This window comes from Gekko japonicus, unplaced genomic scaffold, assembly GCF_001447785.1.
Source record: "Gekko japonicus isolate JY-2015 unplaced genomic scaffold, Gekko_japonicus_V1.1 scaffold99, whole genome shotgun sequence".
Classification (NCBI taxonomy): Eukaryota; Metazoa; Chordata; class Lepidosauria; order Squamata; family Gekkonidae; genus Gekko; species Gekko japonicus.
The window spans coordinates 1,081,434-1,103,424 of NW_015165833.1; the positions used below are offsets into that span (position 1 = coordinate 1,081,434).

The following is a 21,991-nucleotide window of genomic DNA, read 5'->3' on the forward strand; positions in this document are numbered from 1 at the left end:
AGGGACTGCTTATTGTTGCATTTTTCATTGGCACTTACCTTGGTGATGGTTAGAGATGAGAGGGTATAAATACGGTTGATTTTTAGAGCTTGGGGCTGCCATCAGACTGCTCATTTAGAGTCCTCTGGCTGGCAGCCAGAGAGATCTCTTTTCTTATTTGGGTAATTGTGTGTATACTGCCTTTCAGTAAATGCTCTGAGCTTTTTTATTTGGCTTAAGGATCAATAAAGTAGTGCAAGCTTGTGTGCTTTTCTCTTACCTACAGAAACTCGGTAGCCAGCCAGTTCCCATCCGGCCCATTGAACCAGCAAGAGGTTAGGACCTCAGGTGGAGACCTGGGGACCAGATCCCCCCCCCCTTTCCTCAACAATAACATTATATTGATATGAGAATAATCAACTGTCAATTTTTAAAAGCCCTCCAATGATGGCAGGGAAGATTAATATTTATGCATGTGGAGCGATGTAATTATTATTGAATAACAATGAAAATGTATTGTAACAGCTATTGTTGTACTTTTTAGAATCAACAGTATATTTCCAATACGTCACCAAGAAATGAATTGTTGAAAGACAGTTTTTGTAAGGTTTCATACTATTTTTATACTTATTCATATTATATATTTGCACACTGTTATATTTATTTTTAAATGAAACTTGTATTGTTATATTTGATAAGGTACACACCCTTGTTCAGAAGAAGATCATTGTCGAAACGGCACACCATTCCGGAGACCACCGTCTACATTCACTATATATATTACTTATTTTCTGTTATTGTATATTATGATTTATGAATATATTACTAAGCGCTAAATTGTCACAGTTCTCTTTCCCCTTTTTTCATTGGTCTTATTACTGTGCCCATTCTTGTAACTATTCCATCCACACAGCAGCCATCCAGGCCTTGCTGCACTTTCTCAAAACCTCAGAGCACAGCAAGTGTAGAAAAGATGGAGGGGGGGGGGGAGCCAAGGATACCCCAGAAGGTGCATGAATCCAACAAGATACTGTGGGGAAGCAGGAAAAAACCTCCACTTCCCAACAGCATCAAACCCAAGGCAGTTAACCTGTGCGGAATACAATGATGTGTATAGAGTATAATACTGATTTATGAACTCAAAAATTGCTGTGAAAAATGCATATATTTTATGTGGAAAATAAGGAGTCCAAATGAGGCTTTACTGCTTGTGGCAGGGCCACAGGATGCCTTCCTGCTTCCAGCTGTGGGGATCCAGCTGCTAGATGCCATAACCCTTTTCGCTGCTCCCCCTTCCTCCCGGGTACTCAGTGGAACAGAGCGGGGGGGGGGACAGTGTTGCATGATACCATGATGTCACTACCAGCTAGGAATCCAGAAGTGATATCACCACTTTGTGTAGGAATGTTCCCAAACTCTATGAGGGAACATCCCAAGAGTGTTGTGCAATGTGGTGACATCACTTCTGGGTTTTTAGCAGAAAGTGACATCACGGCATCGTGCGATACTGTTCTCCCCATTTTTTAGCATAGAGATCAGGGGAAATGGGGGGGGGGGAATCCTAGAGTGTCATGCAGTGCCATTTTGCCAGTCTCTGGCCACCAAATGTTCCCACCGCTGTTGGGGCAAGTGCTGGGAACTCTCATCCTGGCAGCCATGTTGCTCTTGTGGAGGGTCATCCTGGGACGTAGCCAGACGGATATAAAAAGCGCCACCATTAAGAATTGCAATTTGTGACAATTTTGCAATCACCCTTATGCACAAGCAAGCCTCTTTCTCTAGTATTCTCACTTGGGCATGAATCCAGAGGGCGGGGGACAGGCGGTTGAATAGAAATTGCTCTTCTGCAGCTCAGGCTGGATGGCTGTCACTGGGAATGGTTTAAGAGGTGATTTAACACTCTCATAAGTAATGAGCACTAAATCAATAGAAAATTCCAGCACACTTAAATCTTCATAGTCTTGTCTCTGGGGAGCAGACTGTTTAGTACAAAAGCAAACCTTTGCTTGGAGAAGGGAGCAAACAAGTGTGGTCATGGTCCAAGTCTGAGCCTTTTCTTTACATTGCAAGAATTGAGCAGGAATGAAGAACTGTACAGTAAGAAATAGCTCCTCATTTGTGTGTTTAAGTGTCATCAAGTCGCTTCCGAATTATGGCAGCCCTATGAATTACTGACCTCCAAAACATCCTATCATTAACAGCCTTGCTCATGTCTTGCAAACTGAAGGCTGTGGCTCAGTTGAGTCAATCCAACTCATGTTGGGCCTTCCTCTTTTCCTGCTGCCTTCAACTTTTCCTAGCATTATTGTCTTCAGAGCCGGCTCTCCCGCTAGGCCAACTAGGCACTCGCCTAGAGTGGGAGGCCCTGGATGGGGCGGCGGGCCCTGGATGGGTGCGCCGAAGTTCGCCTCCCCCCAAAAAGCCAGCGCCGATCCCCGAGGCTCCCCTCCACGTCCCTCCACAACCTTCCCGCTTGCCCGGACCCTCTCCAGTGACCCATGGCCAGCGGGGAAAGGCACCGGCAGAGTGGGTGCATGAAGAGGGGAGCCCGCGCCAGGCCGCATTTGCCGCGGCTTGCCGGGGGAGCCAAGGCCGCCGGAGCTGCTGCAGGTGCCGCCAGGCAGGAGGTAAGCGCGCCCTGCTGCCGCTGCCTCAGCCAGCCAGCCCTCCGCCCTGGGACCGCACGGCCCTTTACCCCCTCGCCCACCTACCTCCTCCTGCCGTGAGCACTCGGGTGGCAGCAACGGCAGCAGCTAAGGAGTGCTGCCAAGAGGGGGTAAAGGGCCGCGTGGTCCCGGGGTGCACCGAGGTGGAGGGCTGGTTGGCTGAGGCGCCGGCAGAAAGAAAGCGCCGCAGCCTCAAGTTTGCACACGGGGGGAGGCTCCCCCGGCAGGTGCTCCCCCCCCGGTGCAGGCTCCCCTCTTCATGCGCCCGCTCTGCCGGTGCCTTTCCCCGCCGGCCATGGGTCGCTGGAGAGGGTCCGGGCAGGCGGGAAGGATGCGGAGGGGAGCCTCGGGGATTGGCGCTGGCTTTTGGCGGTGGGGAGGCGAACTTTGGCGCCCCATCCAGGGCCCACTGCCCCATCCAGGGCCTCCCGCTGGGTTCCCAGGCCCCACTGGGAGGTTGGCACCTGCAGCCTTGCCTAAGGCGTAGCCTCACCTCGGGCCGACCCTGAATGTCTTTTCCAGTGACTCTTGGCTTCTTATAAAAGAGCTCCTTAAGCCTCTCTTATTATTTTGTGTGTGTGGGACTGGGTAATCATCAGAATCCTTGTTTAGAGTGGCCTGAAGCAAGAGCCATTTGAAGGCAGGACATCTGGAGATCTTTTAAGGGACTTTAAACATTCCTGTAGGAAAAAAGGAAGACCCAGTAGGAAATGGGTTGACTTGAAGCCACGGCCTTCAGTATGGTATCTAAAGAAGTGAGCAGTGACTCACGAAAGCTCCTACCCTGCTACAAATTTTGTTTAAGGTGCTACTGGATTCTTGCTCTTTTCTACTGAGTGAGGCTGTTAATGATAGGATGTTTTGTAGGTCATTCATTCATCGGGTCACCATAAATCATAAGTGACTTGACAGCACACAGCACCATATAAACATTCCTGTAAGATGTGCCAGATCACTAATGGGGTGGGATGAGATGTCCTCATGAACTGCTGTGCTTCCCTTAAATTGGATTTGGGGGTTGTTCCTTAAACAGTATGTCTTGAAAACTTTAAATAATTGTGAATATATTCGTGATATTTCTTGGGTGGGCTTTGTGCATCAGTTGCAAGAGCCTTTCCCCCAATGTGCTTAGTGTGCCATGTGGTGCCCAGCGTGAGCGACCAGGTGACATTCAGTTTGGTGGGTTTTGTGGCAGGTGTTGTGGTTATGCCAGAATTTTGCACCACCCAGTGTGTGTTGCTTTTATGCAGCCTGGAGAACAGGGGCTTTAGAAAGACACCTGAGAAATGGAGGACAAATGCAAAATCTAGATGGGAGGGGAGACATGATGAAAATGGGTAGACAAGGCTCACATGGGCACAGTGAAAGTTTACAATTGAAAAGATTTGGGTAGAAAAGGAAGGACAGGACACTGGCCAGAATGGGGGAAATGAGCCAAGTTTATGCCTGTTTGACCACTGCTCACACCCTTTGGAGGGCCATTGCAATAAGGTTAACCTTAGTGCCTCTTCCTGGACATGATGACTGTATTTTCAGGCAGAAATGTTTCCAGTGAAGGAAAACACTGCTGAAATCAGCTCCCCCTTATGAGTTTCTGACCAATGGGCTGCCTGTTGCATCTTCCCTTCTTTGCAGCCTCTGTGAGCAAAATCAATGAAATCTACATTATTTGCCTTGTCTTCCAAACAATTAGTTTCTATAATATGGAAAGTAAACAGGGTCAGCTGAAAGCAAACAGCACTGTTATTCTCTCTCTCTTCCCCCCCCCCTCCTTTGGCTCCTTGCCGGCAATTGGCTTGCTTGCTGCCTACATGAGTTGTGTCTCATGATGTGTTAGGGCTGGGGGAGGGGAGGCATGTGGGTGCTCTGCCCAGCAGGACCATCATGGGCACCCCTGTGCTGCCAGAACACCCCTAAGTAATCCATACAGCTCTTGGGTGACAACATCTTTCTCATCAGGGGGAGGTGCATGTTCTGTTCCCGGGGACTTTGCACACAGGTCTTGTTTCCTCAGTGGGGAGGATATTGAGCAGGTCTTTGGGGAAAGGTTTTTCCTCAGAAGAACTCAGGTGGTGGACAGGGCCATCAAGTTAGAGCCAATTTATAGCAGCCCCATAGGGTTTTCAAGACAAGAGAGGAACAGAGGTGATTTGCCATTGTCTCCCTCTGCGTATCAACCCTGGACTTCCTCGGTGGTGTCCCATGCAAGGACTAACTGGGGCAACCTCTGCTTAGCTTCCAAGATCTGGTGACTGAGCTAGCCTAGGCCATCCAGGTCAAGACCTCTGGGTGGAGGAGGTATAGGGATAAACATCCACCAATATGTTGCCATTTGCGTGTACAGGCGTCCCACAAAAGTGTGTTGTGTAGGCATTTAGGCTCAGCTGGGGAAGAAGCTGATTTTTGTGCATGCTCCAGAGTTGGCTATCAAAGTGCTGCAGTTAGCTGGATATGCCCCAGGAAAACATTTGCGGCCATCAGGTAATACCTTTTATTGGTGGTGGAAAGTGCCATCAAGTCACCGTTGACTTATGGCAACCCTATAGGGTTTACAAGGCAAAAAGCAAAGAGACATTTTGCCATTGTCCAGACCACCTAAAACATCACCAAGTCATGAACAAGTTTTTGAATTCCCCTTTGAAGTGGCTGTGCAGCTGCTGGACTGCACTTGACAAAGAGAGCACTGCAGGGGTCTTGTTGTAGAAAAAGAGCTGCCGAAGCTCATTAGCATAACTCATTAGCATAACTTATTTGCATATGCCATGCCCCCTGACATCACCGGAAGTGACAGAAGGCCACACCCCCTGACATCACCGGAAGTGTGTCAGAAGGCCCGGCTACTTACCCTCCTGCTTCATCCTCATTCCCAAACGGAATGAGGATCGAAGCAGAGGGCGGGGTAAAGAAGGGGGCGGGGCTTCACCACGTGACCGCCCCGCCCCCTAGAGGTTCTCTTCCGGAGCTCCGTACCTGAGAGCTCCCCCCCAACTAGAGCCCTGGAGCACTGGGGGCTCAGCCCTGCAATGGATTCACGCTCTGATCTGGAAGGTTCTCCCCTGATCATGGGTGCAAGGGGAGGAGGACTGGCAGTTACTCTGTACTGAGGGGGGATGCACTCTAAACATGCTCAGGATTTTTTCTGCATGGCTCATTGAAAATAGTTGGTGGATCTGAGGTGGGGGGGGGAACCAAATTAAGAAGCCCTCCTACTGCTAGCTAATTTAACAAAGTGCTAAGAACGAGTGTTTGAAATGTGGTGTTCTAAACAAGATGGACCCTTCAGGCACTTTTGATAATTGCTTAGAAAATAATGGTGAGATGCTCTCCACCAAACACACACCTGCTGCTTTTCTGGGTATTTGGGGGGAGGGGGTATACTAAAGCTCAGAATTGACTTTGCAGTCTTCAGTGTCAAGTGCATGAGAGATGACGGCTCATTCCCTCTCCCTTCCTTGTGGCTCTTTTTTTTTTTTTGGCGGAGAGCCCCAAGGTCAGCAAATCCTTAATTAAATGCCATCGGCAGGAAAATCCACATCAGGGGGAAGAATGCAGTGCTGGCTACAAGAGCCAATGGTCTCCTGAGCAAGGTGGCATTCAGTGTGCCCTTGCAGTTTGCTCAAGAGCAAAACTGTGCCTTTGGCTGTCTGTAGCGGGGAAGTGGAAGGTGGGTTGCCTGCCTTCATTCAGTGGATAGCTTCAAAGGAAAGAGAACTCATTCTTCTTAGAACCAGAACAGGAATCTTGGAGGATTTTGGCAAAAGTAGGAGCAAGATCACACTTTCAGGGGGCTGCTATATCTGTGTGTGCTGCTGGACATCTCTAGCCCATGGCACCATAGGCTGATTTCAGTTGGCGTGGCTTTTTGTGAGAAGTGGGCTCTGGCTACATCCATCTATGTTCTGATCACTTCCAGATTCAGTTACTGTGCTGTTCTCTATACTGGGATGTCTTTGAAGATGGTTCAGAACCTTCCACTGGCTCAGAAAGCACCAACACTTTTTTTTTGCCGCCATCAAATCATAGCTGACTTACAGTGACCCTGTAGGGTTTTCAGGGCAAGAGATGTTTAGAGATGGTGGCTTACCATTGCCTGCCTCCACATCATGACCCTGGTGTTTCTTGGTGGTCTCCCATCCAAATACTAGTCAGGGCCAACCCTGCTTAGCTTCTGACATCGGGCACCAACATTGCTGGAGGCTCCAAATACAGGAAACACAACTTTGCATCCTAATGTTGGGGAAAATGTGGTATGCAGATGTTTTAAATAGAATAAATAAGGGGCTCCATGGATCTCTGAGCCCAATTGGAAATGCTGGCTCTTACTTTTAGAGCCTGGCATGCTCTGGGAAAGGGGGCATTGCAAGGGCCACATGCGGCCACTCAAGCCTGCCAGACAAAGAGAGTCTTCATCATAGGCTATCCCTTCATATCCCTTCAGAGATGGGGTAGCTGCTGCTTTTGGGGGAGCACCTCTGCAGAGAAATGCTCACAACCACCTTAGAATTTACCCTAGTAATTCAGCCATCGGGTTCCACTGCATCCCTGACAAAGGAGCCGCTCTGCAGATCAGGAGCGGGAAGATAGGAATGGTGCATCCATCCGCCAAGCACAGATCACTCAGGGTTTAGCTATGCAGATAGTGAGCAGGGGGAGAGGGGGGCAGTCTGTGGACCACCAAATGGCTTAAGAGTTTTTCTCTTGAGGCAGGAAGATCAGAACAACCCCAAAGGGGGATGGATTCCCAGCAGTAAATGCACAGGCCATGGAGACTCCATCTTTCCCACATGTTATGTCACTCTAGACTAGGGATGTCAGATCCTCCCTGGCCACTGGTGAGGGGGTTGGGGGTAAGGTTGCCAGCTCCAGGTTTGAGACACTCCTGGAGATTTGAGGGTGGAGCCTGGGGAGGACAGAGACCTCAGTAGGGTTGCAATACCATAGAGTTCACCTTCCAAAGCATTCTTTTTCTCCAGGAGAACTGGTCTCTGTAGTCTGGGGATGAGTTATAATTCCAGGAGATACCCAGGTCCCACCTGGAGGTTGGCATCCATACAATGGAGCCTCTCTGAATGGCAATACAGGTGTCCGAATTGAGCAGGAGATGCTCTTTGATTTGCTGGTGGCAGCTGTTACTACCCAGTTTGTTTTCAGTGCTTCCTGAGAGTAAGGGAAAGCTGTTGGGCTTTCCAGTGCCGCCCCCCCCCCCCCCCCCGCACTCAAAGGAACAGGACTTGTGAGTCTGTTCCTTCATACCCTCCCTCCACCATCTGCCTGGTGCTAAAGGGGTTGTCCTTTTGGCATGAGGTCAAAAGGACAACACCTTCTCTTTGCTCAGTCATTTATAAAGGATGGTTGATATTAGCTTGGTAGTTAGTATTTGTAAAACTCATGCTGTGTCATATGTTTGGCTCTTCCAGCATAATTTTATGGCAACCTTTTAACTGTTCAACTTTTTTTCTTTCTTTTTTCTTTCTTTCTTTTTTAACTATTGCAATCCAAATCATTTTCTGCTGTTCAGTTTCCTGGCCTTGATTTCAAGGGTGGTTCAGTATTATTACTGCTATGGCTTCATTCAATGCCTGGATAGCTCCATGCATCTTGCACTCATAGCTGGACAACATGAAGCACTGTGTAGTCTTGGGGCTGCGTCAGCCATTCTTCTCAGGGTCTTGCCTGTTTTGTATCAGCAGGGCTCAAATGGGCTTTGCAATGTCCAGGAGCAAGTTGAGCCCCGTTGCCAGAACCACTCAGCTCAGATGCAGCTGGTAGCACCACAGGAGGAGGCAGTGGGTGAGCCTGGCTGGCTGGCTGGCTGGGACTGAACCAAGTGGCCCCTGCTCCCCACCTTGACATGTTTGTTTCCAGAAGCCAGTGGTCCACCTGGAACTTCCCTGGTAGATTAAAGGGCCAATTGGCCCTTAAAGCCCCATAGGCAGAAATGTTGGAACAAGGGTGATGGGTTTGACCAGTGGGCTAACAGCATGCTAATCAGATGGGTCAGTATCAATATCTGCAATGCTTCTCTGTACAGATGTGACTTATTAAGTGGATTCACTATAGCCCCACCTATAAGAGATTATTAAAATCCACCTTCTCCATTTCTAATGCTCTCACTTGAGGGCTGCCAGATTATTAGAATGGGAGTTTTGAGATGTGAGCTGTAATCTTCCCTGCATTTTGTTTTTATAATTTCAGTTCCCAATTAACTCTTTTTTTCACAAAAAAGGTGACATATTTGTAGCAATTTTCAGTTTTGCATTTCAAAAAAGGCCTCGCAGTAAGCAACAGTTCCAAGTACCTTTCTTACGGCTGTTTGAACTCTTGAAAAGCCTGCAGAACATCTATAAAGTGTGCTGTTGAGTCACAACTGGCTCACAGTGATCCCATGAAGGTCCACCTCGTGAGGTATTTCAGGTCAGGAGACGAACAGAGGTGGTTTGCCATTGCCTTCCTCTGCACAGCAGCCCCAGTTTTCCTTTTTGGTCTCCCATCCAAGGAGTGACCCTGCTTAGCTTTTGGGCTTCAACAAGATCAGCTAGTGAGGGCTATGAGGGCTGCTACTGTAAGGGCCCCCAAATATGAAAACCTTGCAGAACGCCAAAATCCATTTTCACAACATCCCTGCAAAAAGATGATATATGTGCATATTGTCTTCTCTGACTGGCACCAGCTCTCCAGGGTCTTAGGAAGAGATCTTCCACATCACCTGATCCTTAACAAAAACTGGGTATACCAGGCATTAAACCTGGGACCTGCTGCATGCAAAGCAGATGCTCTATCACTGAGCTACAGCCCCAACTGTCATCTCTGTTGCATATACTAATTCCAACCATTTGCACATTGTTACATTCCTGAATGTCACGACAGCTGGAAGCTGAGAAGGAACTCCAGTTGGGTGAAAAGATTTCTGGAGGGAAATTAAGGTGCCCATCCTCCCCAGGGGTGTTGCCACTGGCCATGCTAGGAATAATTTGGACATACTAGCCTGCATCCCCAAGTCTCCAGGGAAATCCTGAGCATTCAAGAAGATCTCTTTGCACAGTCTGAATGCTGCCCATGGGTGGTGAAAATATGACCCATGTCATGCTCATGGCCCATGTGCAGTTGCCATGTAGCCCCACAGAATGCTCTCACTGCCTGTGCACCAAAGAGAGTATGCATAGAGAGAAAGACCAGCAAAGCACATGAAGTACAAAACCCATTCTAGCTTCCACACTGCAGAACAGTTCAGTGCATTCTGCTCTCTGTCAGAAGTTTGCAGAGAGGGAACTGGTTGGTTCCATACCTAGTGCTTCCTAATCCAACCAACACCTCCTTACATCAGTAGCAGCCTTTATCCTACTGCTCTAGCAGAGGAGGGAAAGTGGCATGGTATAGCCCAAATCTCATCAGACCTCAAAAGCTAAGCAGGATGGGAGACTACCCAGAAAGACTCTGCAGAGGAAGGCAATGGCCAACCACCTCTGCTTCTCACTTGCCTTGAAAGCCCCTTGCTGGATTTGCCGTAAGTCAGTTGCAACTTGACACCACTAATGCATGTTTGTCCTCTAGCAGAAGAACCATTTAGCTCTTTAGGCTAGGGAAGTCTAGTGAGTAGAGTGTGAGGATACAGGCCGCTATCACTTTGGTCAGGGCATCCCTGTTGTCCAGGAGCTCCAACCCCAGGAGTGCTAATTGTATGGGAGAGACCCACCTGCTTAGCCCAGCCCACCTGCTGGTGTCATTCTGCAATAACCTTCAGGTGCCTGTGACTACTAGTGGGGGAAAATGGTTTCTGGTGCATCTTAAAGGACACCCTAGACTAATCCGGAACCTCACGGAGAGTCTGTTGTGTAGTAGTAGGAGGCTACAGAAGTGATACAGGAAGGCCAAGGAGCCCGGAATGTGTCCATGAAAGGCTCAAGTTACTCTGCTCGAGAAGTGCTGCCTTGGAATTGTTCAAATTTCTTTCCTGTGTTTCAGCCTTTGATTGCAACATTCCCTTGGCAGCACCTGAGTTCTGAAACACAGTTTTTGTCCTCCTGACATGATTTCAGCAAGAACGGTTTGATTTTCAAAGTGGTCCCCAGGAGAGACACAGCTGTTTCCATGAAGCCCAAGGAATGCCCTGCCATTGTCCATGCCCTTTTCTCTTGCCATTTCTAACAGCTGCTTTCTCTCTCTCTCTCTCTCCTTCCCTCCCTCCTGTCACATCGGCCCCACAGAAAGCAGATCTGGCCGTTGCGCCGCTGACTATCACTCACATCCGGGAAAAAGCGATCGACTTCTCCAAGCCCTTCATGACTTTGGGGATCAGCATTCTCTACCGGAAGGCCAACGGGACCAATCCCAGCGTCTTTTCGTTCCTCAACCCTCTGTCTCCTGACATTTGGATGTACATCCTCCTTGCCTACCTGGGAGTCAGCTGTGTGCTGTTTGTGATAGCTAGGTAAGACAAGACACGGAGACCTAGTGGTGAGATCAGCCTTAACCACTTCCCAGTTGTCGAGGCTGAGACCAGCTTTGCTTTCCCTTCATACCAGCCTGCATTTGACTTCTCCTTAGAACTGATTCAGAGCAAAGCAAGAGTGTCTCTTTTGACGTGGTCCCAGGATAAGGGCTGAAGGTACCTCATGTAGCCATCTTGGTACAGCTAAGCAGGTCTGAAGTTGGTCAGTGCCTCGTTCATGAGGAAACATCCTAGAACCCCCTCTCCTAGCTTTCCATATTGAGTTCCATGCTAGAAGACAGGTGATAGGGATGTCAGGACTCCTTTTGTTGCCGTTGGCACCTCAGGCAATGGTGGTAGGAAATGGGAAGGAATTCATGCTGTTGTGCCTACATCACTTCCATGTGAAACAGGAAATGGCATGGGAGTCTAGCATTTCACAACAGGGGCATAGCTAGAAAATTTTGGGAGGTGGGGCTTTGGGAAATCCAGGGGCGAAAGAGGGGTGGGGTGGGGGTAGAGGTAGTAGTAAGAAGCGGGAAGAAGACCTCCCCCCACCTCTCCAGCTGTCAGAGAGGTGGAGGCTCACTGGTTTTCTTCCTGCTTCTGCAGTCAAAATTAGCTGCAGAAGCAGGAAGAAGACCTCCCCCTGTGCCTCTCCAATGTTTGTGGCCAGTACCTCTCCTCCCTCCCTGTCTTTGGCCCACTGGCTGCCCTTTAGCCCTGTGGGCCGCCATTTGCAGCACAGAGAAGGGGCGAGGGCTGTGAGGCGTTGGAGCATTGGGCAAAAGCATGGTGGACATGGCTACCAGTTGAAGGGGCATGGCCCTGAAATGCCCCCACCATAGTTACATGCCTGTTTCACAGTGTGCAGCAGCTTTTAAACAGAAGTGACATCAGTGCACCAGGCCGCAACCTCCAATTCATCCTACTGGTTACCAGGTGTGGCCTGGCAATTCTGTGTAGAAAGACAATAAATAATTTCCTCGGAAAGTGGCCTGTCAGGAAAGGGAAAGGAACTGCCCTCTCGTGGCTTCCTCCTCCCCACCCTCAGCAGTTACAGCAGCACCCCATGGAGTATTTTGCCCATGGGAAGCACAGACTCCCTCCCTGTTCCTCACATCCTGCAAGATTCCCTGAGTCTGTGGGAATTCCAGTCAGCATCCTGGTCACTCCTGGAAGCGGCTTGGGAGCCCTGCCTAGTTGCCATGGCAGTCTGGCAATTCTTAGTGCCACTTTTTAGTGACTGATTTGGCCAAGCTTATCAACTTCCCACTGTGTGACCTTGCCCGTCCCCCTGCCCCACTCAGGCAGGAGCAGGCTCTCTCCACATAACACCCATGCATGAGAAAGGCTTGGAGAGCACAGAGGGACAGCTTGAAAAGAGGGTGCTTCCTTGGGTGGCAGGAGGTCAACCTCCTGAAATACGGAGGGGCAGGCTTGGTTTAGACTTTGAGACACACACACACACACACGCACACGCACACACACCCTCTGTATATATACTTCAGCATCCAGCTGCCTCCCAAAACTGAGGGCAGAAAAGTGTCCTCCAGAAAAGATTAGTTGCTGTGCATTCTTTCTCAAAGTCAGGTCTTGGACAAGACACCCCACTTTCTTGCTCTGTGGACAGCCATCTCTCTCTCTCCCCCCCCCCCCCCCCCCCCCCCCCCATTAAAGATGGCAGTCTCCTATTCTCTAGAAGATGCATTGTAGCTGACCACAGGCTGCTTGCCCAGGGTTATACAAGGAATCCATGGACAGGGATCAGCCTGCTACTGGGGTCTCTAGATCCTGTTCTTCTTCACCCATTGGCCAATCCCACAAATTCTAGAGTTAGGGGGGGACACTGACATTCACTAAAGGCAGGTGTTTGAAAGAACAAAACCATCAGTATGCACCATTAAGAACTAGTGTGTGTGTGTGGGGGGGGGGGGAATCCAGGCCACCTGTACTGTTTTTTGAGAGAAAGAGGAAGCACAGTAAATTAATGAGTTAAATGCAATTACCTGCTGCCTCCTAATCAGGATGATTGTACCCACCCACATCCCAATGTTGGGTTAATAGAAATTAATTGGAGAGGGGAGCACATCAAGCATTGGTGCACCACATCTCTGGGGTCACCTTCCAGACTGCATTTGTCGCAGCCTGTCCAGCCCAGGACACAGAATGGCAGTATCATTTTCTCCATTAGCCCCCAATGTTCCAAGCAGTGCACGCCTCTGCTGGCTCCCTGAGGCCTTTATAGCATTTGGAGGCGATTACCTGAGCTTAGTGCCTAATACTCTAATTTCATGTAATGCACTTGTCAAAATCAGCTCTGCGGGGAGCAGGCTGACTTTGTTTGCTCTGGCACATCTGGATCGGCTTAGCTGCACTTGGAAAAGAGGGCTGGGATGGCAACCGTGTCGGGAGGCATCAGTGCCCGACCGTGAAGATTTATCATCCCTGAAAAAGACCACTTGATGCACACAAGAATCTTGTCTTGTTGGAGGTAGGAGGGGAGGGATGGGGGGGGGGGAAGCAATACAACAAATGTTTTTTTTCTGTGCATGGAGCAACTGAGGAAAGGGGCAGGTGCATGCCCATCCTCAGCACCTGCTCCCTGCCTAGCTTTGGGCGAATCAAAATCTCTTTACTTTGGCTCTTCTCCTATAAATGAGGAGAAACAGTGATCTCCTTCTGTCGGAAGTGACATGTAGGCCCTGATAGCTACTCAAATACAGGCTTCCCTGGAGCCACTAGGTCTCCCTAGGGCCCGTAGCTGCACTACTAGAGGCCTAGGATCATGTTTAGTAATAACTGAGTGGCATCAAGTCACAGCCAACTCATGGTGACCCCCATTGGGTTTTGAAGGCAAGAGAGGAACAGAAGTGGTTTGCCATTACCTGGACGTCCTTAGTGGTTTCCCATCCAGGGTAATCCTGCTTAGCTTCTGAAATCTGATGAGATTGGGCCTAGCTTGGGCGATCTAGGTCAGGGCCTTCCTGGGATTGATGGTGGAAAGTGTCATCAATTTGCAGTCAATTTATGGCAACCCGGCAGGGTTTTCAAGGCAAGAGATGAAGAGAGATGGTTTGCCATTGCCTGCCTCTGTACAGCAACCCCTACATCCTCAGTGGTCTCCCATCCAAGTAGTAACCACAGCTGACCCTGCTTAGCTTCCAAGGTCTTATGAGACTGGGCTAGCCTGGGCCATTCAGGTCAGCACTGTCCAAAGCTACTGCAGGGAGATTTTGCCTGCGGAGGAGATGCCAGGATACTGACCGCTCTTGACGCTCATCAGGCTTTTGAGTTCTTGCCCTCAGGGAGAAATGTTACCCAAACTGGCACAGCTAAATTTAGAGCCACAAATCTTTTGCAATAGGCCTCCATCCCCAGTGCCACGCAAAGGCCTCCATCTGTACCATCACAGGTCATGGTTGTTGCAAAACATGACTGCTTTGAAACTTTGATCTATCCAAGTTTCAATATGGCTTTGAAACCTCATTGATGCTTCCCCTCAGCTTGACTCCACCATCTGTCACAAAGGTCAGAGGCAGATCATGATGTCGTCTGGGTAGCCACTTTTGCCTGGTGACATTTTGTAGCATGGCAGAGGCCCTGGTGCAGATGAGGGGCTTGAATTGCCGCTTACTGGGCACTGACTCTCGAGCAGCCCTGCCGTACACGAGCATGAAGTTTTATCTTTAAACTTCTTTCTGGCTTCAGCTCCAGTCAGCCCACGGGTAGCTGTTCTGCAAATACATTTCTGCTGCTAGGGAAGCCGATGCCTCCTGCAGTTGAGGAACATGGTGTCTGCCTAAATGCTGGGGAGTGACTGAAGCAGATGGCAAAAAACTCCTAAAGTCAGCTCCCCGGTCTCTAGGGTCGATTGCAGCTTTGAGATTTGGAGAGGAGGCAGGGTTCTTGCAAAGCCAGGGGGGATTTCTGAAAGAAGCCGAGATGATAATAATTAATACGTTTGGTTCCCATGTGCTTCTGCCAATTATGTTTTTATTTAATTTCATTTCATCGTCTTGCAAAGTACAAGACCCCTGGGAAATGTGAACAAATACCTCTGAAGGCATTAGCATCTCTTGCCTTCTGTAAGACGGCTGTCTGTACACCTTCCCCAATCCGCAGGCTGTGCTTGGCTGTCCCTGCTTGACTGTAGCTTTGAAACAGAAGAGGCAGAAAGGTGGACTCTTAGGGCTTATAGATGTGACAGGGCTCAGCCAAAAGAACCAGCGTGGTTTACTGGTTAGAGTGTCAGACTAGTATCTGGGAGAACCAGGTTCAATTCCCCACTCTGCCGTGGAAACGCGCTGGGTGGCCTTGGGCCAGTCTCACACTCTCAGCATAACCTCCCTCAGAGGGTTGTTGTGAGGATAAAATGGAGGAGAGGAGAAATATGTCAGCTACGCTGGGTCCCCATTGGGAAGAAAGGTATATAAAGAGAAGAAGAGATTGGATTTATACCCTGCCCTTCACTACCCGAAAGAGTCTCAGAGCGGCTTACAATCTCCTTTCCCTTCCCCTCCCCACAACAGACATCCTGTGAGGTAGGTGGGGCTGAGAGAGCTCTTTCGAGAACTGCTTGTGAGAGAAGAGCTCTGAGAGAACTTGCAACTGACCCAAGGTCACACCAGCAGCTGCAGTGGGGAATCAAACCCAGTTCTCCCAGATTTGAGTCTGCACTCCTAACCACTACATCAAACTGTAAAAAATCATAATAGATAAACCGGAATCCCTTTGAAGAGTCTGTACCTTCAGCTCCTCCCCTGTATCACCCCCCCCCCCATTTAAAACAATTTAAAACAGCAGCCTGGCTAGAAATGGAGAGGGGGTGTTGAAAGGGAAAAGCAATGTATCTAGGTTCCAAAACTAGGTGCTATTCCAACCACTCTTTCTGTCTGTCTCTGTTGCAGACAGGAGGCACTAATACCAGGAGGTTTGGGGGAGTTATCAGTGTGATGTGAATGGTGCTTCCTTGGGCATCTGCCCAGTTGGAGGGGAAACACAGGTGAGGGGCTGGGTGATGCAGCTCACAGCCACCCAGTAAAAGAAGCAGTGTCAGTGAGATAGGGGGCAAACCCTGGCCCTCCCAAGAGTTCTTCCCACACCTCTCCTTTTGCCCTACAATTCAGGGTAATCCTCAGTGGGGGGGGGAGAACCCCTATGCTTCCCTTTGCAGCTGCGTTTGGTTCACATATGGCTTTCTTCCTCTCCTGTGCCTTGCACAAGTGAGCTGTTCTCTATGTGCTTTGTACAATGTCCTTCTACTCTCAACTGATTCTTAACTTTTGGACATACTGGTTCTGATGAAACTTCCCCACCCCAAGAGACAAAGTGCAGAGAGGACACTTGATTTAAGCAAGGGTGGGTACTCAGGCAGGTGCAAAGGGCAGCAGGGTTGCTAACAGCCTCATCCGGACACAGAGGGGACCATGGCTCAGTGGCAGAGCACCTGCTTAGTATGCAGAAGGTCCCAGGTTCAGTCCACGGCATCTCCAGGTAATACGATGAGGCAGTAGGTGACGTGGAAGACCCCTGCCTAAGACCTTGGACAGGACTAACCTGGACGGACCTACAGTTTGTCTCAGTATAAGGGAGCTTCAAGTGTTCAAGGGAGGAGCTGCGGCTCAGTGGTAGAACATCTGCTTGGCATGCAAAAGGTCCTAGGTTCAGTCCCTGGCAATCTCCAGTTTAAAAAGGGCCAGGCAGTAGGTGACGTGGAAGACCCCTGTCTGCCTGAGACCCTGGAGAGCTGCTGCCAGTCTGAGTAGACAATACTGACCTTGATGGACCAAGGGTCTGATTCTGTATAAGGCAGCTTCACCTGTACCATCCCATGGGCACCTCCTCACTCTTACTCTGCAGCACCAGCAGAGACAAGGCCCTTGGGTGCTCCTCTGCGGGATGTCAGTCAGCCTTGAGGCCATTCCCACTTCAGCGATTGTCCATCCCCCCCCCTTCTGCCTTCCCCATGTGGACTCCTTGCCTGACATGACTCCTCCTGTCTTCTCCATGCACAGGTTTAGCCCTTATGAATGGTACGATGCCCACCCATGCAACCCGGGATCTGATGTCATCGAGAATAACTTCACCCTCCTCAACAGTTTCTGGTTTGGAATGGGAGCCCTGATGCAGCAAGGTACAGCCAATCATTCCCTTCTCCGTCTGTCCCTCCCCATGCTGTCACCCCCCCCCCCCGCCTCCTCCATGCTGCTTTTGTTTGTTGTGTACCTGCATGCACATGTTGTGTGTGTTTTCCTCGTTGACAGGTGCAAGATAAACGTAGTTGTGCTTGTCAAAAAAAACAAGCCTCGGTAGCAAGGAAAATAATGTCATGAGGCAGCCAGGCAGTACCGGGGAGCTTCTGTCACCATGCGCTGACAAGCAAAGACATAGGTTTTGAAATGGTAGAGTTTGTATCTTAACGATTACAAGGAGTGCTTGTCAGGACTGGCTTTTGTCTCTTTTCCGCCACCAAGCAGGCTCTGAGGGGTAGGGGCGGGGCGGGGCGGGGGCAGGACTGAGTCCTGGATTTTGTGGCATAATAACAAGTAGGGTTGCCAACTCCAGCTCAGGAAAATTGTGAAAAATTGGGGGTGGAGCTTGGAGGAGATGGGTTTGGGAAGGGCAGGGAGATCAGTGTGGTATAATCTACCCTCCAAGGCTGCCATTTTCTCCAGAGGAACTGATTCCTGTCATCTGGAGTTCAGTTGTCATTCCAGGAGGTCTCCAGACCATACCTGGAGGTTGGCAACCCTAGCAACTAGAAAAGCCACCCATGGTAGTGTGGTAGAAGTAGCTGGCTTGCCAAGTGGTTGCACGTGCAAGCATCTGTTGTCCATGGGGCAAATGGCTGCCTGTTTGCCTGTTATTAGTCAAGGGCAGTGTGGGGCTGTGGGTAGCCAATGTATGGGGGTTGGAAGGGGAGGCATAATAGATGCTTGTGGACAGGATCTTGACTTCCTTCAGACATCATGCCTGGGGAGTGCTTTGACCCCAGATCTTCGGCATACAGATGCGAGGTAGGCGCCTAGGGAGTGGTCCAATTCTGCAATGCTTTTGGGTGCTCTAATTTCAGACAAAAAAAGTCTACCCCACTCCTCCCCCCATTTTCTGGTTTTAATAGGCATTGGAGGGGGGAGTCCGAAAATAGAGTTGCTCTTTTGCCCCTGTTTGCTGAAAGTCATTACAAGCCCGTTACACCTTTTTTCATGGTTGCGCTCTGATTTCCCGTCTTCCAGCAGCTATTCAGAGTGTTAGGCCTTGATGGTTTCTCTTCTGCGCTATTGGACCCTTTCTAAAAAAAAATTGCTTGTGTGTTTGAAGAATCTCCCTGGAGTGCGGCCTTTCTGAGAAACAATCCGTATAAAAGAAAAGCCTTTTTATTTTAAATGGGAGAACAAAACACTCACGAAAGTTCATGAAGGGCTTGCTACTTAAATCTCATGAAAGCTGCTTGCTTAATTACTTTGGTTTGAACGTTCCCTATAAATTTCTGGCTGTGCCCAAGGTCAAGAGCAACAAGGAGGGAATTTCTGCAGATGTTACTGGGGATGAGAGTGATGAATATTTCCTTGTGCACAGTTGCCTGGCTCATTTAGTTTGTGCAGCAATTTGGCAAAGGAGGTGGTTATGGGAGAGCCTAGAATAGGCAGGGGCCCCCTTTCCGAGGACATGTCTTGGGGAGGAACATGCAAGGCTTTTGGCTAACAGAGAACACCCTCTTTATTAAGGGTGATCATCCTGGTGCCTGTAAGAGCAGATCATACAAGGCACCCTGAACAAGATACTGAGTCCTTGCTTTACAGGATAAAGTAGATAAACGGTCAGGGTCTAGCATTTGGAAGAGGGCTCGTCAGTTCTGTTCTCAAGCATAATTCTCTCTTTCTAACCTCTGTTCAGAATACATTCTACATTCCAAAAAGAAAAACAATCCATGAAACTCTTCACCAGAGATAACATGGCACCAGCCCTTGACTAAAATAAAATCGCTAAGGAAGGGGTGGCCAAACTTGCTTAATGTAAGACTCATATAGAATAAACGTCAGATGTTTGAAAGCCACAGGACATGAACAAATATCACACACACATTTTATTGGGAAATATGCACATTTGCTTTTTCTTAGCATTAAATGAGACTGCCAAAAATAAAAACAAAGGGGGTAAAAACATGTATTGAGCCTGATGTTTATTTGTCAGAGAGAGAGAGAGAGAGAGAAACAAAGAAAGCAAATAGATGAGGAAGGGAGGGGGAAGGAAGGGAGAAAGAGCGAGAAAGAAAGGTGGAAAGAGAGCAAATAGATGGGGAGGAAGGGAGGGGGAAAGGGAGAGAGAAACTATCAAAGCAAATAGATGGGGAGGGAGGGAGGAAGAGAAAGAAAGAAAGAAAGAAAGAAAGAAAGAAAGAAAGAAAGGGGAGGGGGGAAGGAAGGAAGAGAGAAAAGGGAAGAAAGAATGAAAGAGGTAAAAAGAAAGAGAGAGAAACTGAAACAAAGAAAGCAAATAGTTGGAAGGGAGGGGGAGGGAGGACAGAATGAAGGAGGAGAGAAAGAGAAAGGTGGAAGGAATGAAAGAGGTGGAAAGAAAGCAAATAGATGAGGGGATGAAGGAAGGAAAGGGAAAAGAGAAAGAGAGAGAGAGGTGGAAAGAAAGCAAATAGATGAGGGGATGAAGGAAGGAAAGGGAAAAGAGAAAGAGAGAGAGAGGTGGAAAGAAAGCAAATAGATGAGGGGATGAAGGAAGGAAAGGGAAAAGAGAAAGAGAGAGAGAGGTGGAAAGAAAGCAACTTTAACTTTAAGTGTGTTCTCCAGCACCTCCCAACGCCAGCTGGCTTGGCGAATGAATTTAAAGAGACAAATGGTCTCCAAGCTGGTGGGCAGAGCCCGAAGAACACCTTTAACTTTAAATGTGTTCTCTAAGTCCTCTAGCCCTGCTGCCACACCAGCTTGGCTTGGAGAAGGGATTTAAAGAGACAAATGCGGCAGTGAGGCAGAACTTGGAGAACACATTTAACTTTAGATAGGGAGGGAGGGGAGAGAGAGAGAGAAAGAGAGAAAGAGAGAAAAAGAAAGAAAGAAAGAAAGAAAGAAAGAAAGAAAGAAAGAAAGAAAGAAAGAACATAGATGTTGGGACTGAGGGAGGGAGAGGTGGAAAGAAAGCAACTTTAACTTTAAATCCATCCTTCAAGCACCCCCCCCCCCCCCCCCCCGGCCCCGTCTGTGGCGGGGGGTGTAAAAAAAAAAACATAACATAGATGTTGGGACTGAGGGAGGGAGAGGTGGAAAGAAAGCAACTTTAACTTTAAATCCATCCTTCAAGCACCCCCCCCTGGAGAAGAGATTTAAAGAGACAAATGCCTTTTCCAAGCCGGCGGGGGGGGGGGGCTTTGAGAACACATTTAAAGTTAAAGTTGCTTTCTTTCTCTGCTTCCCCCACCTCAGGCCTACCCAGGGAGGGCAACACTGGCTGGGGAAGGAAATACCCTTTTTTCCCCAGCCACCCTGCTAGGAGCTGCACAATATGTGTGAAAGAGCTGCATGTGCCTCCCGAGCCACAGTTTGGCCACCCCTGGTAGTTCAAAAGAACAGATCCATTGTGGAGGGAATCAGGCAGGAACACAACATTTCTAAAATTTGTCAAACCGCCATAGGCTCATAATTATAAGACACGTAAAATTCCCAAACAGGGAACATTTGGGACTCGTCATATATGTGTATTGTGGTTTCTCCTCTTCCCACTTTTCCCTATTTCATTCCCTCTCTACCCTGCCCTGCTCCAAATTCTTCTCAGGTTCTGAGCTGATGCCCAAAGCACTCTCCACACGCATCATTGGAGGCATCTGGTGGTTTTTCACCCTCATCATCATCTCTTCCTATACGGCAAACCTGGCTGCCTTCTTGACCGTGGAGAGAATGGAATCCCCGATCGACTCAGCCGACGATCTGGCCAAGCAGACCAAAATTGAATATGGAGCAGTGAAGGATGGGGCTACCATGACCTTCTTCAAGGTGAGAAGGAGCACACTGGGTTTCTCCTTCAGGCTGGCATGGAAATGCCAGCAGTGTTACTGGTTACTGTTTACTGGTCCTAGGCTGTCTGTACGTGGCCCTGGATGGCCCAGGCTAGCCCAATCTCATTATATCTTGGAAGCTAAGCGGGGACAATTTTGGTTAGTACTTAGATGGGAGATCACCAAGGAAGTTCAAGGTTGCTATGCAGAAGCAGGCAATGGCAAACCATCTCTGTTGTTCTCATGCCTTGAAAACCCTACAGGGTTGCAATAAGCCCCATAAACCATAAGGTTCTTTCTCTTGCCTTGAAAACCCCTTGGGGTTGCCATAAGCCGGCCATGACTTGATGATACTTTCCACCAGGGAGTCTCTGAGACATTTGGAAGGGGTTTCTCTCCCTGAAAACTTTGGGACCTCTGCATTCATTGGGATTTGCCAGCACTGAGAGCCAGATCCTGAATGGACTGGATGGGTGCAGCGGGCCAGTGGCCTTAGGACTGGTAGAAACATGGTCCCTGTTTGTTAGCTCACTGTGAATACTTTTTTCTGCTTTGCAAGGACAAAAATAGCCAGCATGGTTTGAACAGCAAATCGCATTCCTGGGGAAGCAACTTTGGAGCCATGCTGTGACAAGTATCCAGAAGTGTGGGGGGTGTGGCTGAGAAACAGACTGGGGGTGGGAGGCACAGTTTCCTCTAAACTGCGCTAGGCGGTGCTGGCGCACAGCATTTCAGGGGCTGGATCAGAGGATTTTTGCTCTGCTCACAACCAAGCTACCATAGGAATCAATGGGGATAGGGGCACCTCCTTCTAGGGACCATAGAATTGGACCCCTGGTTCAAACTTTTTGAAACTTGGGGGGGGGGTTAGGAGAGGCACCAGCAGTCTACCCAAAGTAGACTGCATGAGTG

The 21,991-nt window shown here is 49.0% G+C and overlaps 1 protein-coding gene across 1 annotated transcript in view; it reads left to right on the forward strand.

Moving 5' to 3' along the window:
• Positions 1-21,991, forward strand: part of GRIK3 (glutamate receptor, ionotropic, kainate 3) — a 138,679-nt gene that overhangs the window by 84,363 nt on the left and 32,325 nt on the right. Inside the window, exons 11-13 of the mRNA XM_015410879.1 lie at positions 10,850-11,073; positions 17,091-17,209; positions 20,860-21,077. Of these exons, the coding sequence (XP_015266365.1) occupies positions 10,850-11,073; positions 17,091-17,209; positions 20,860-21,077 (561 nt within the window). The remainder of the gene's footprint in view (positions 1-10,849; positions 11,074-17,090; positions 17,210-20,859; positions 21,078-21,991) is intronic.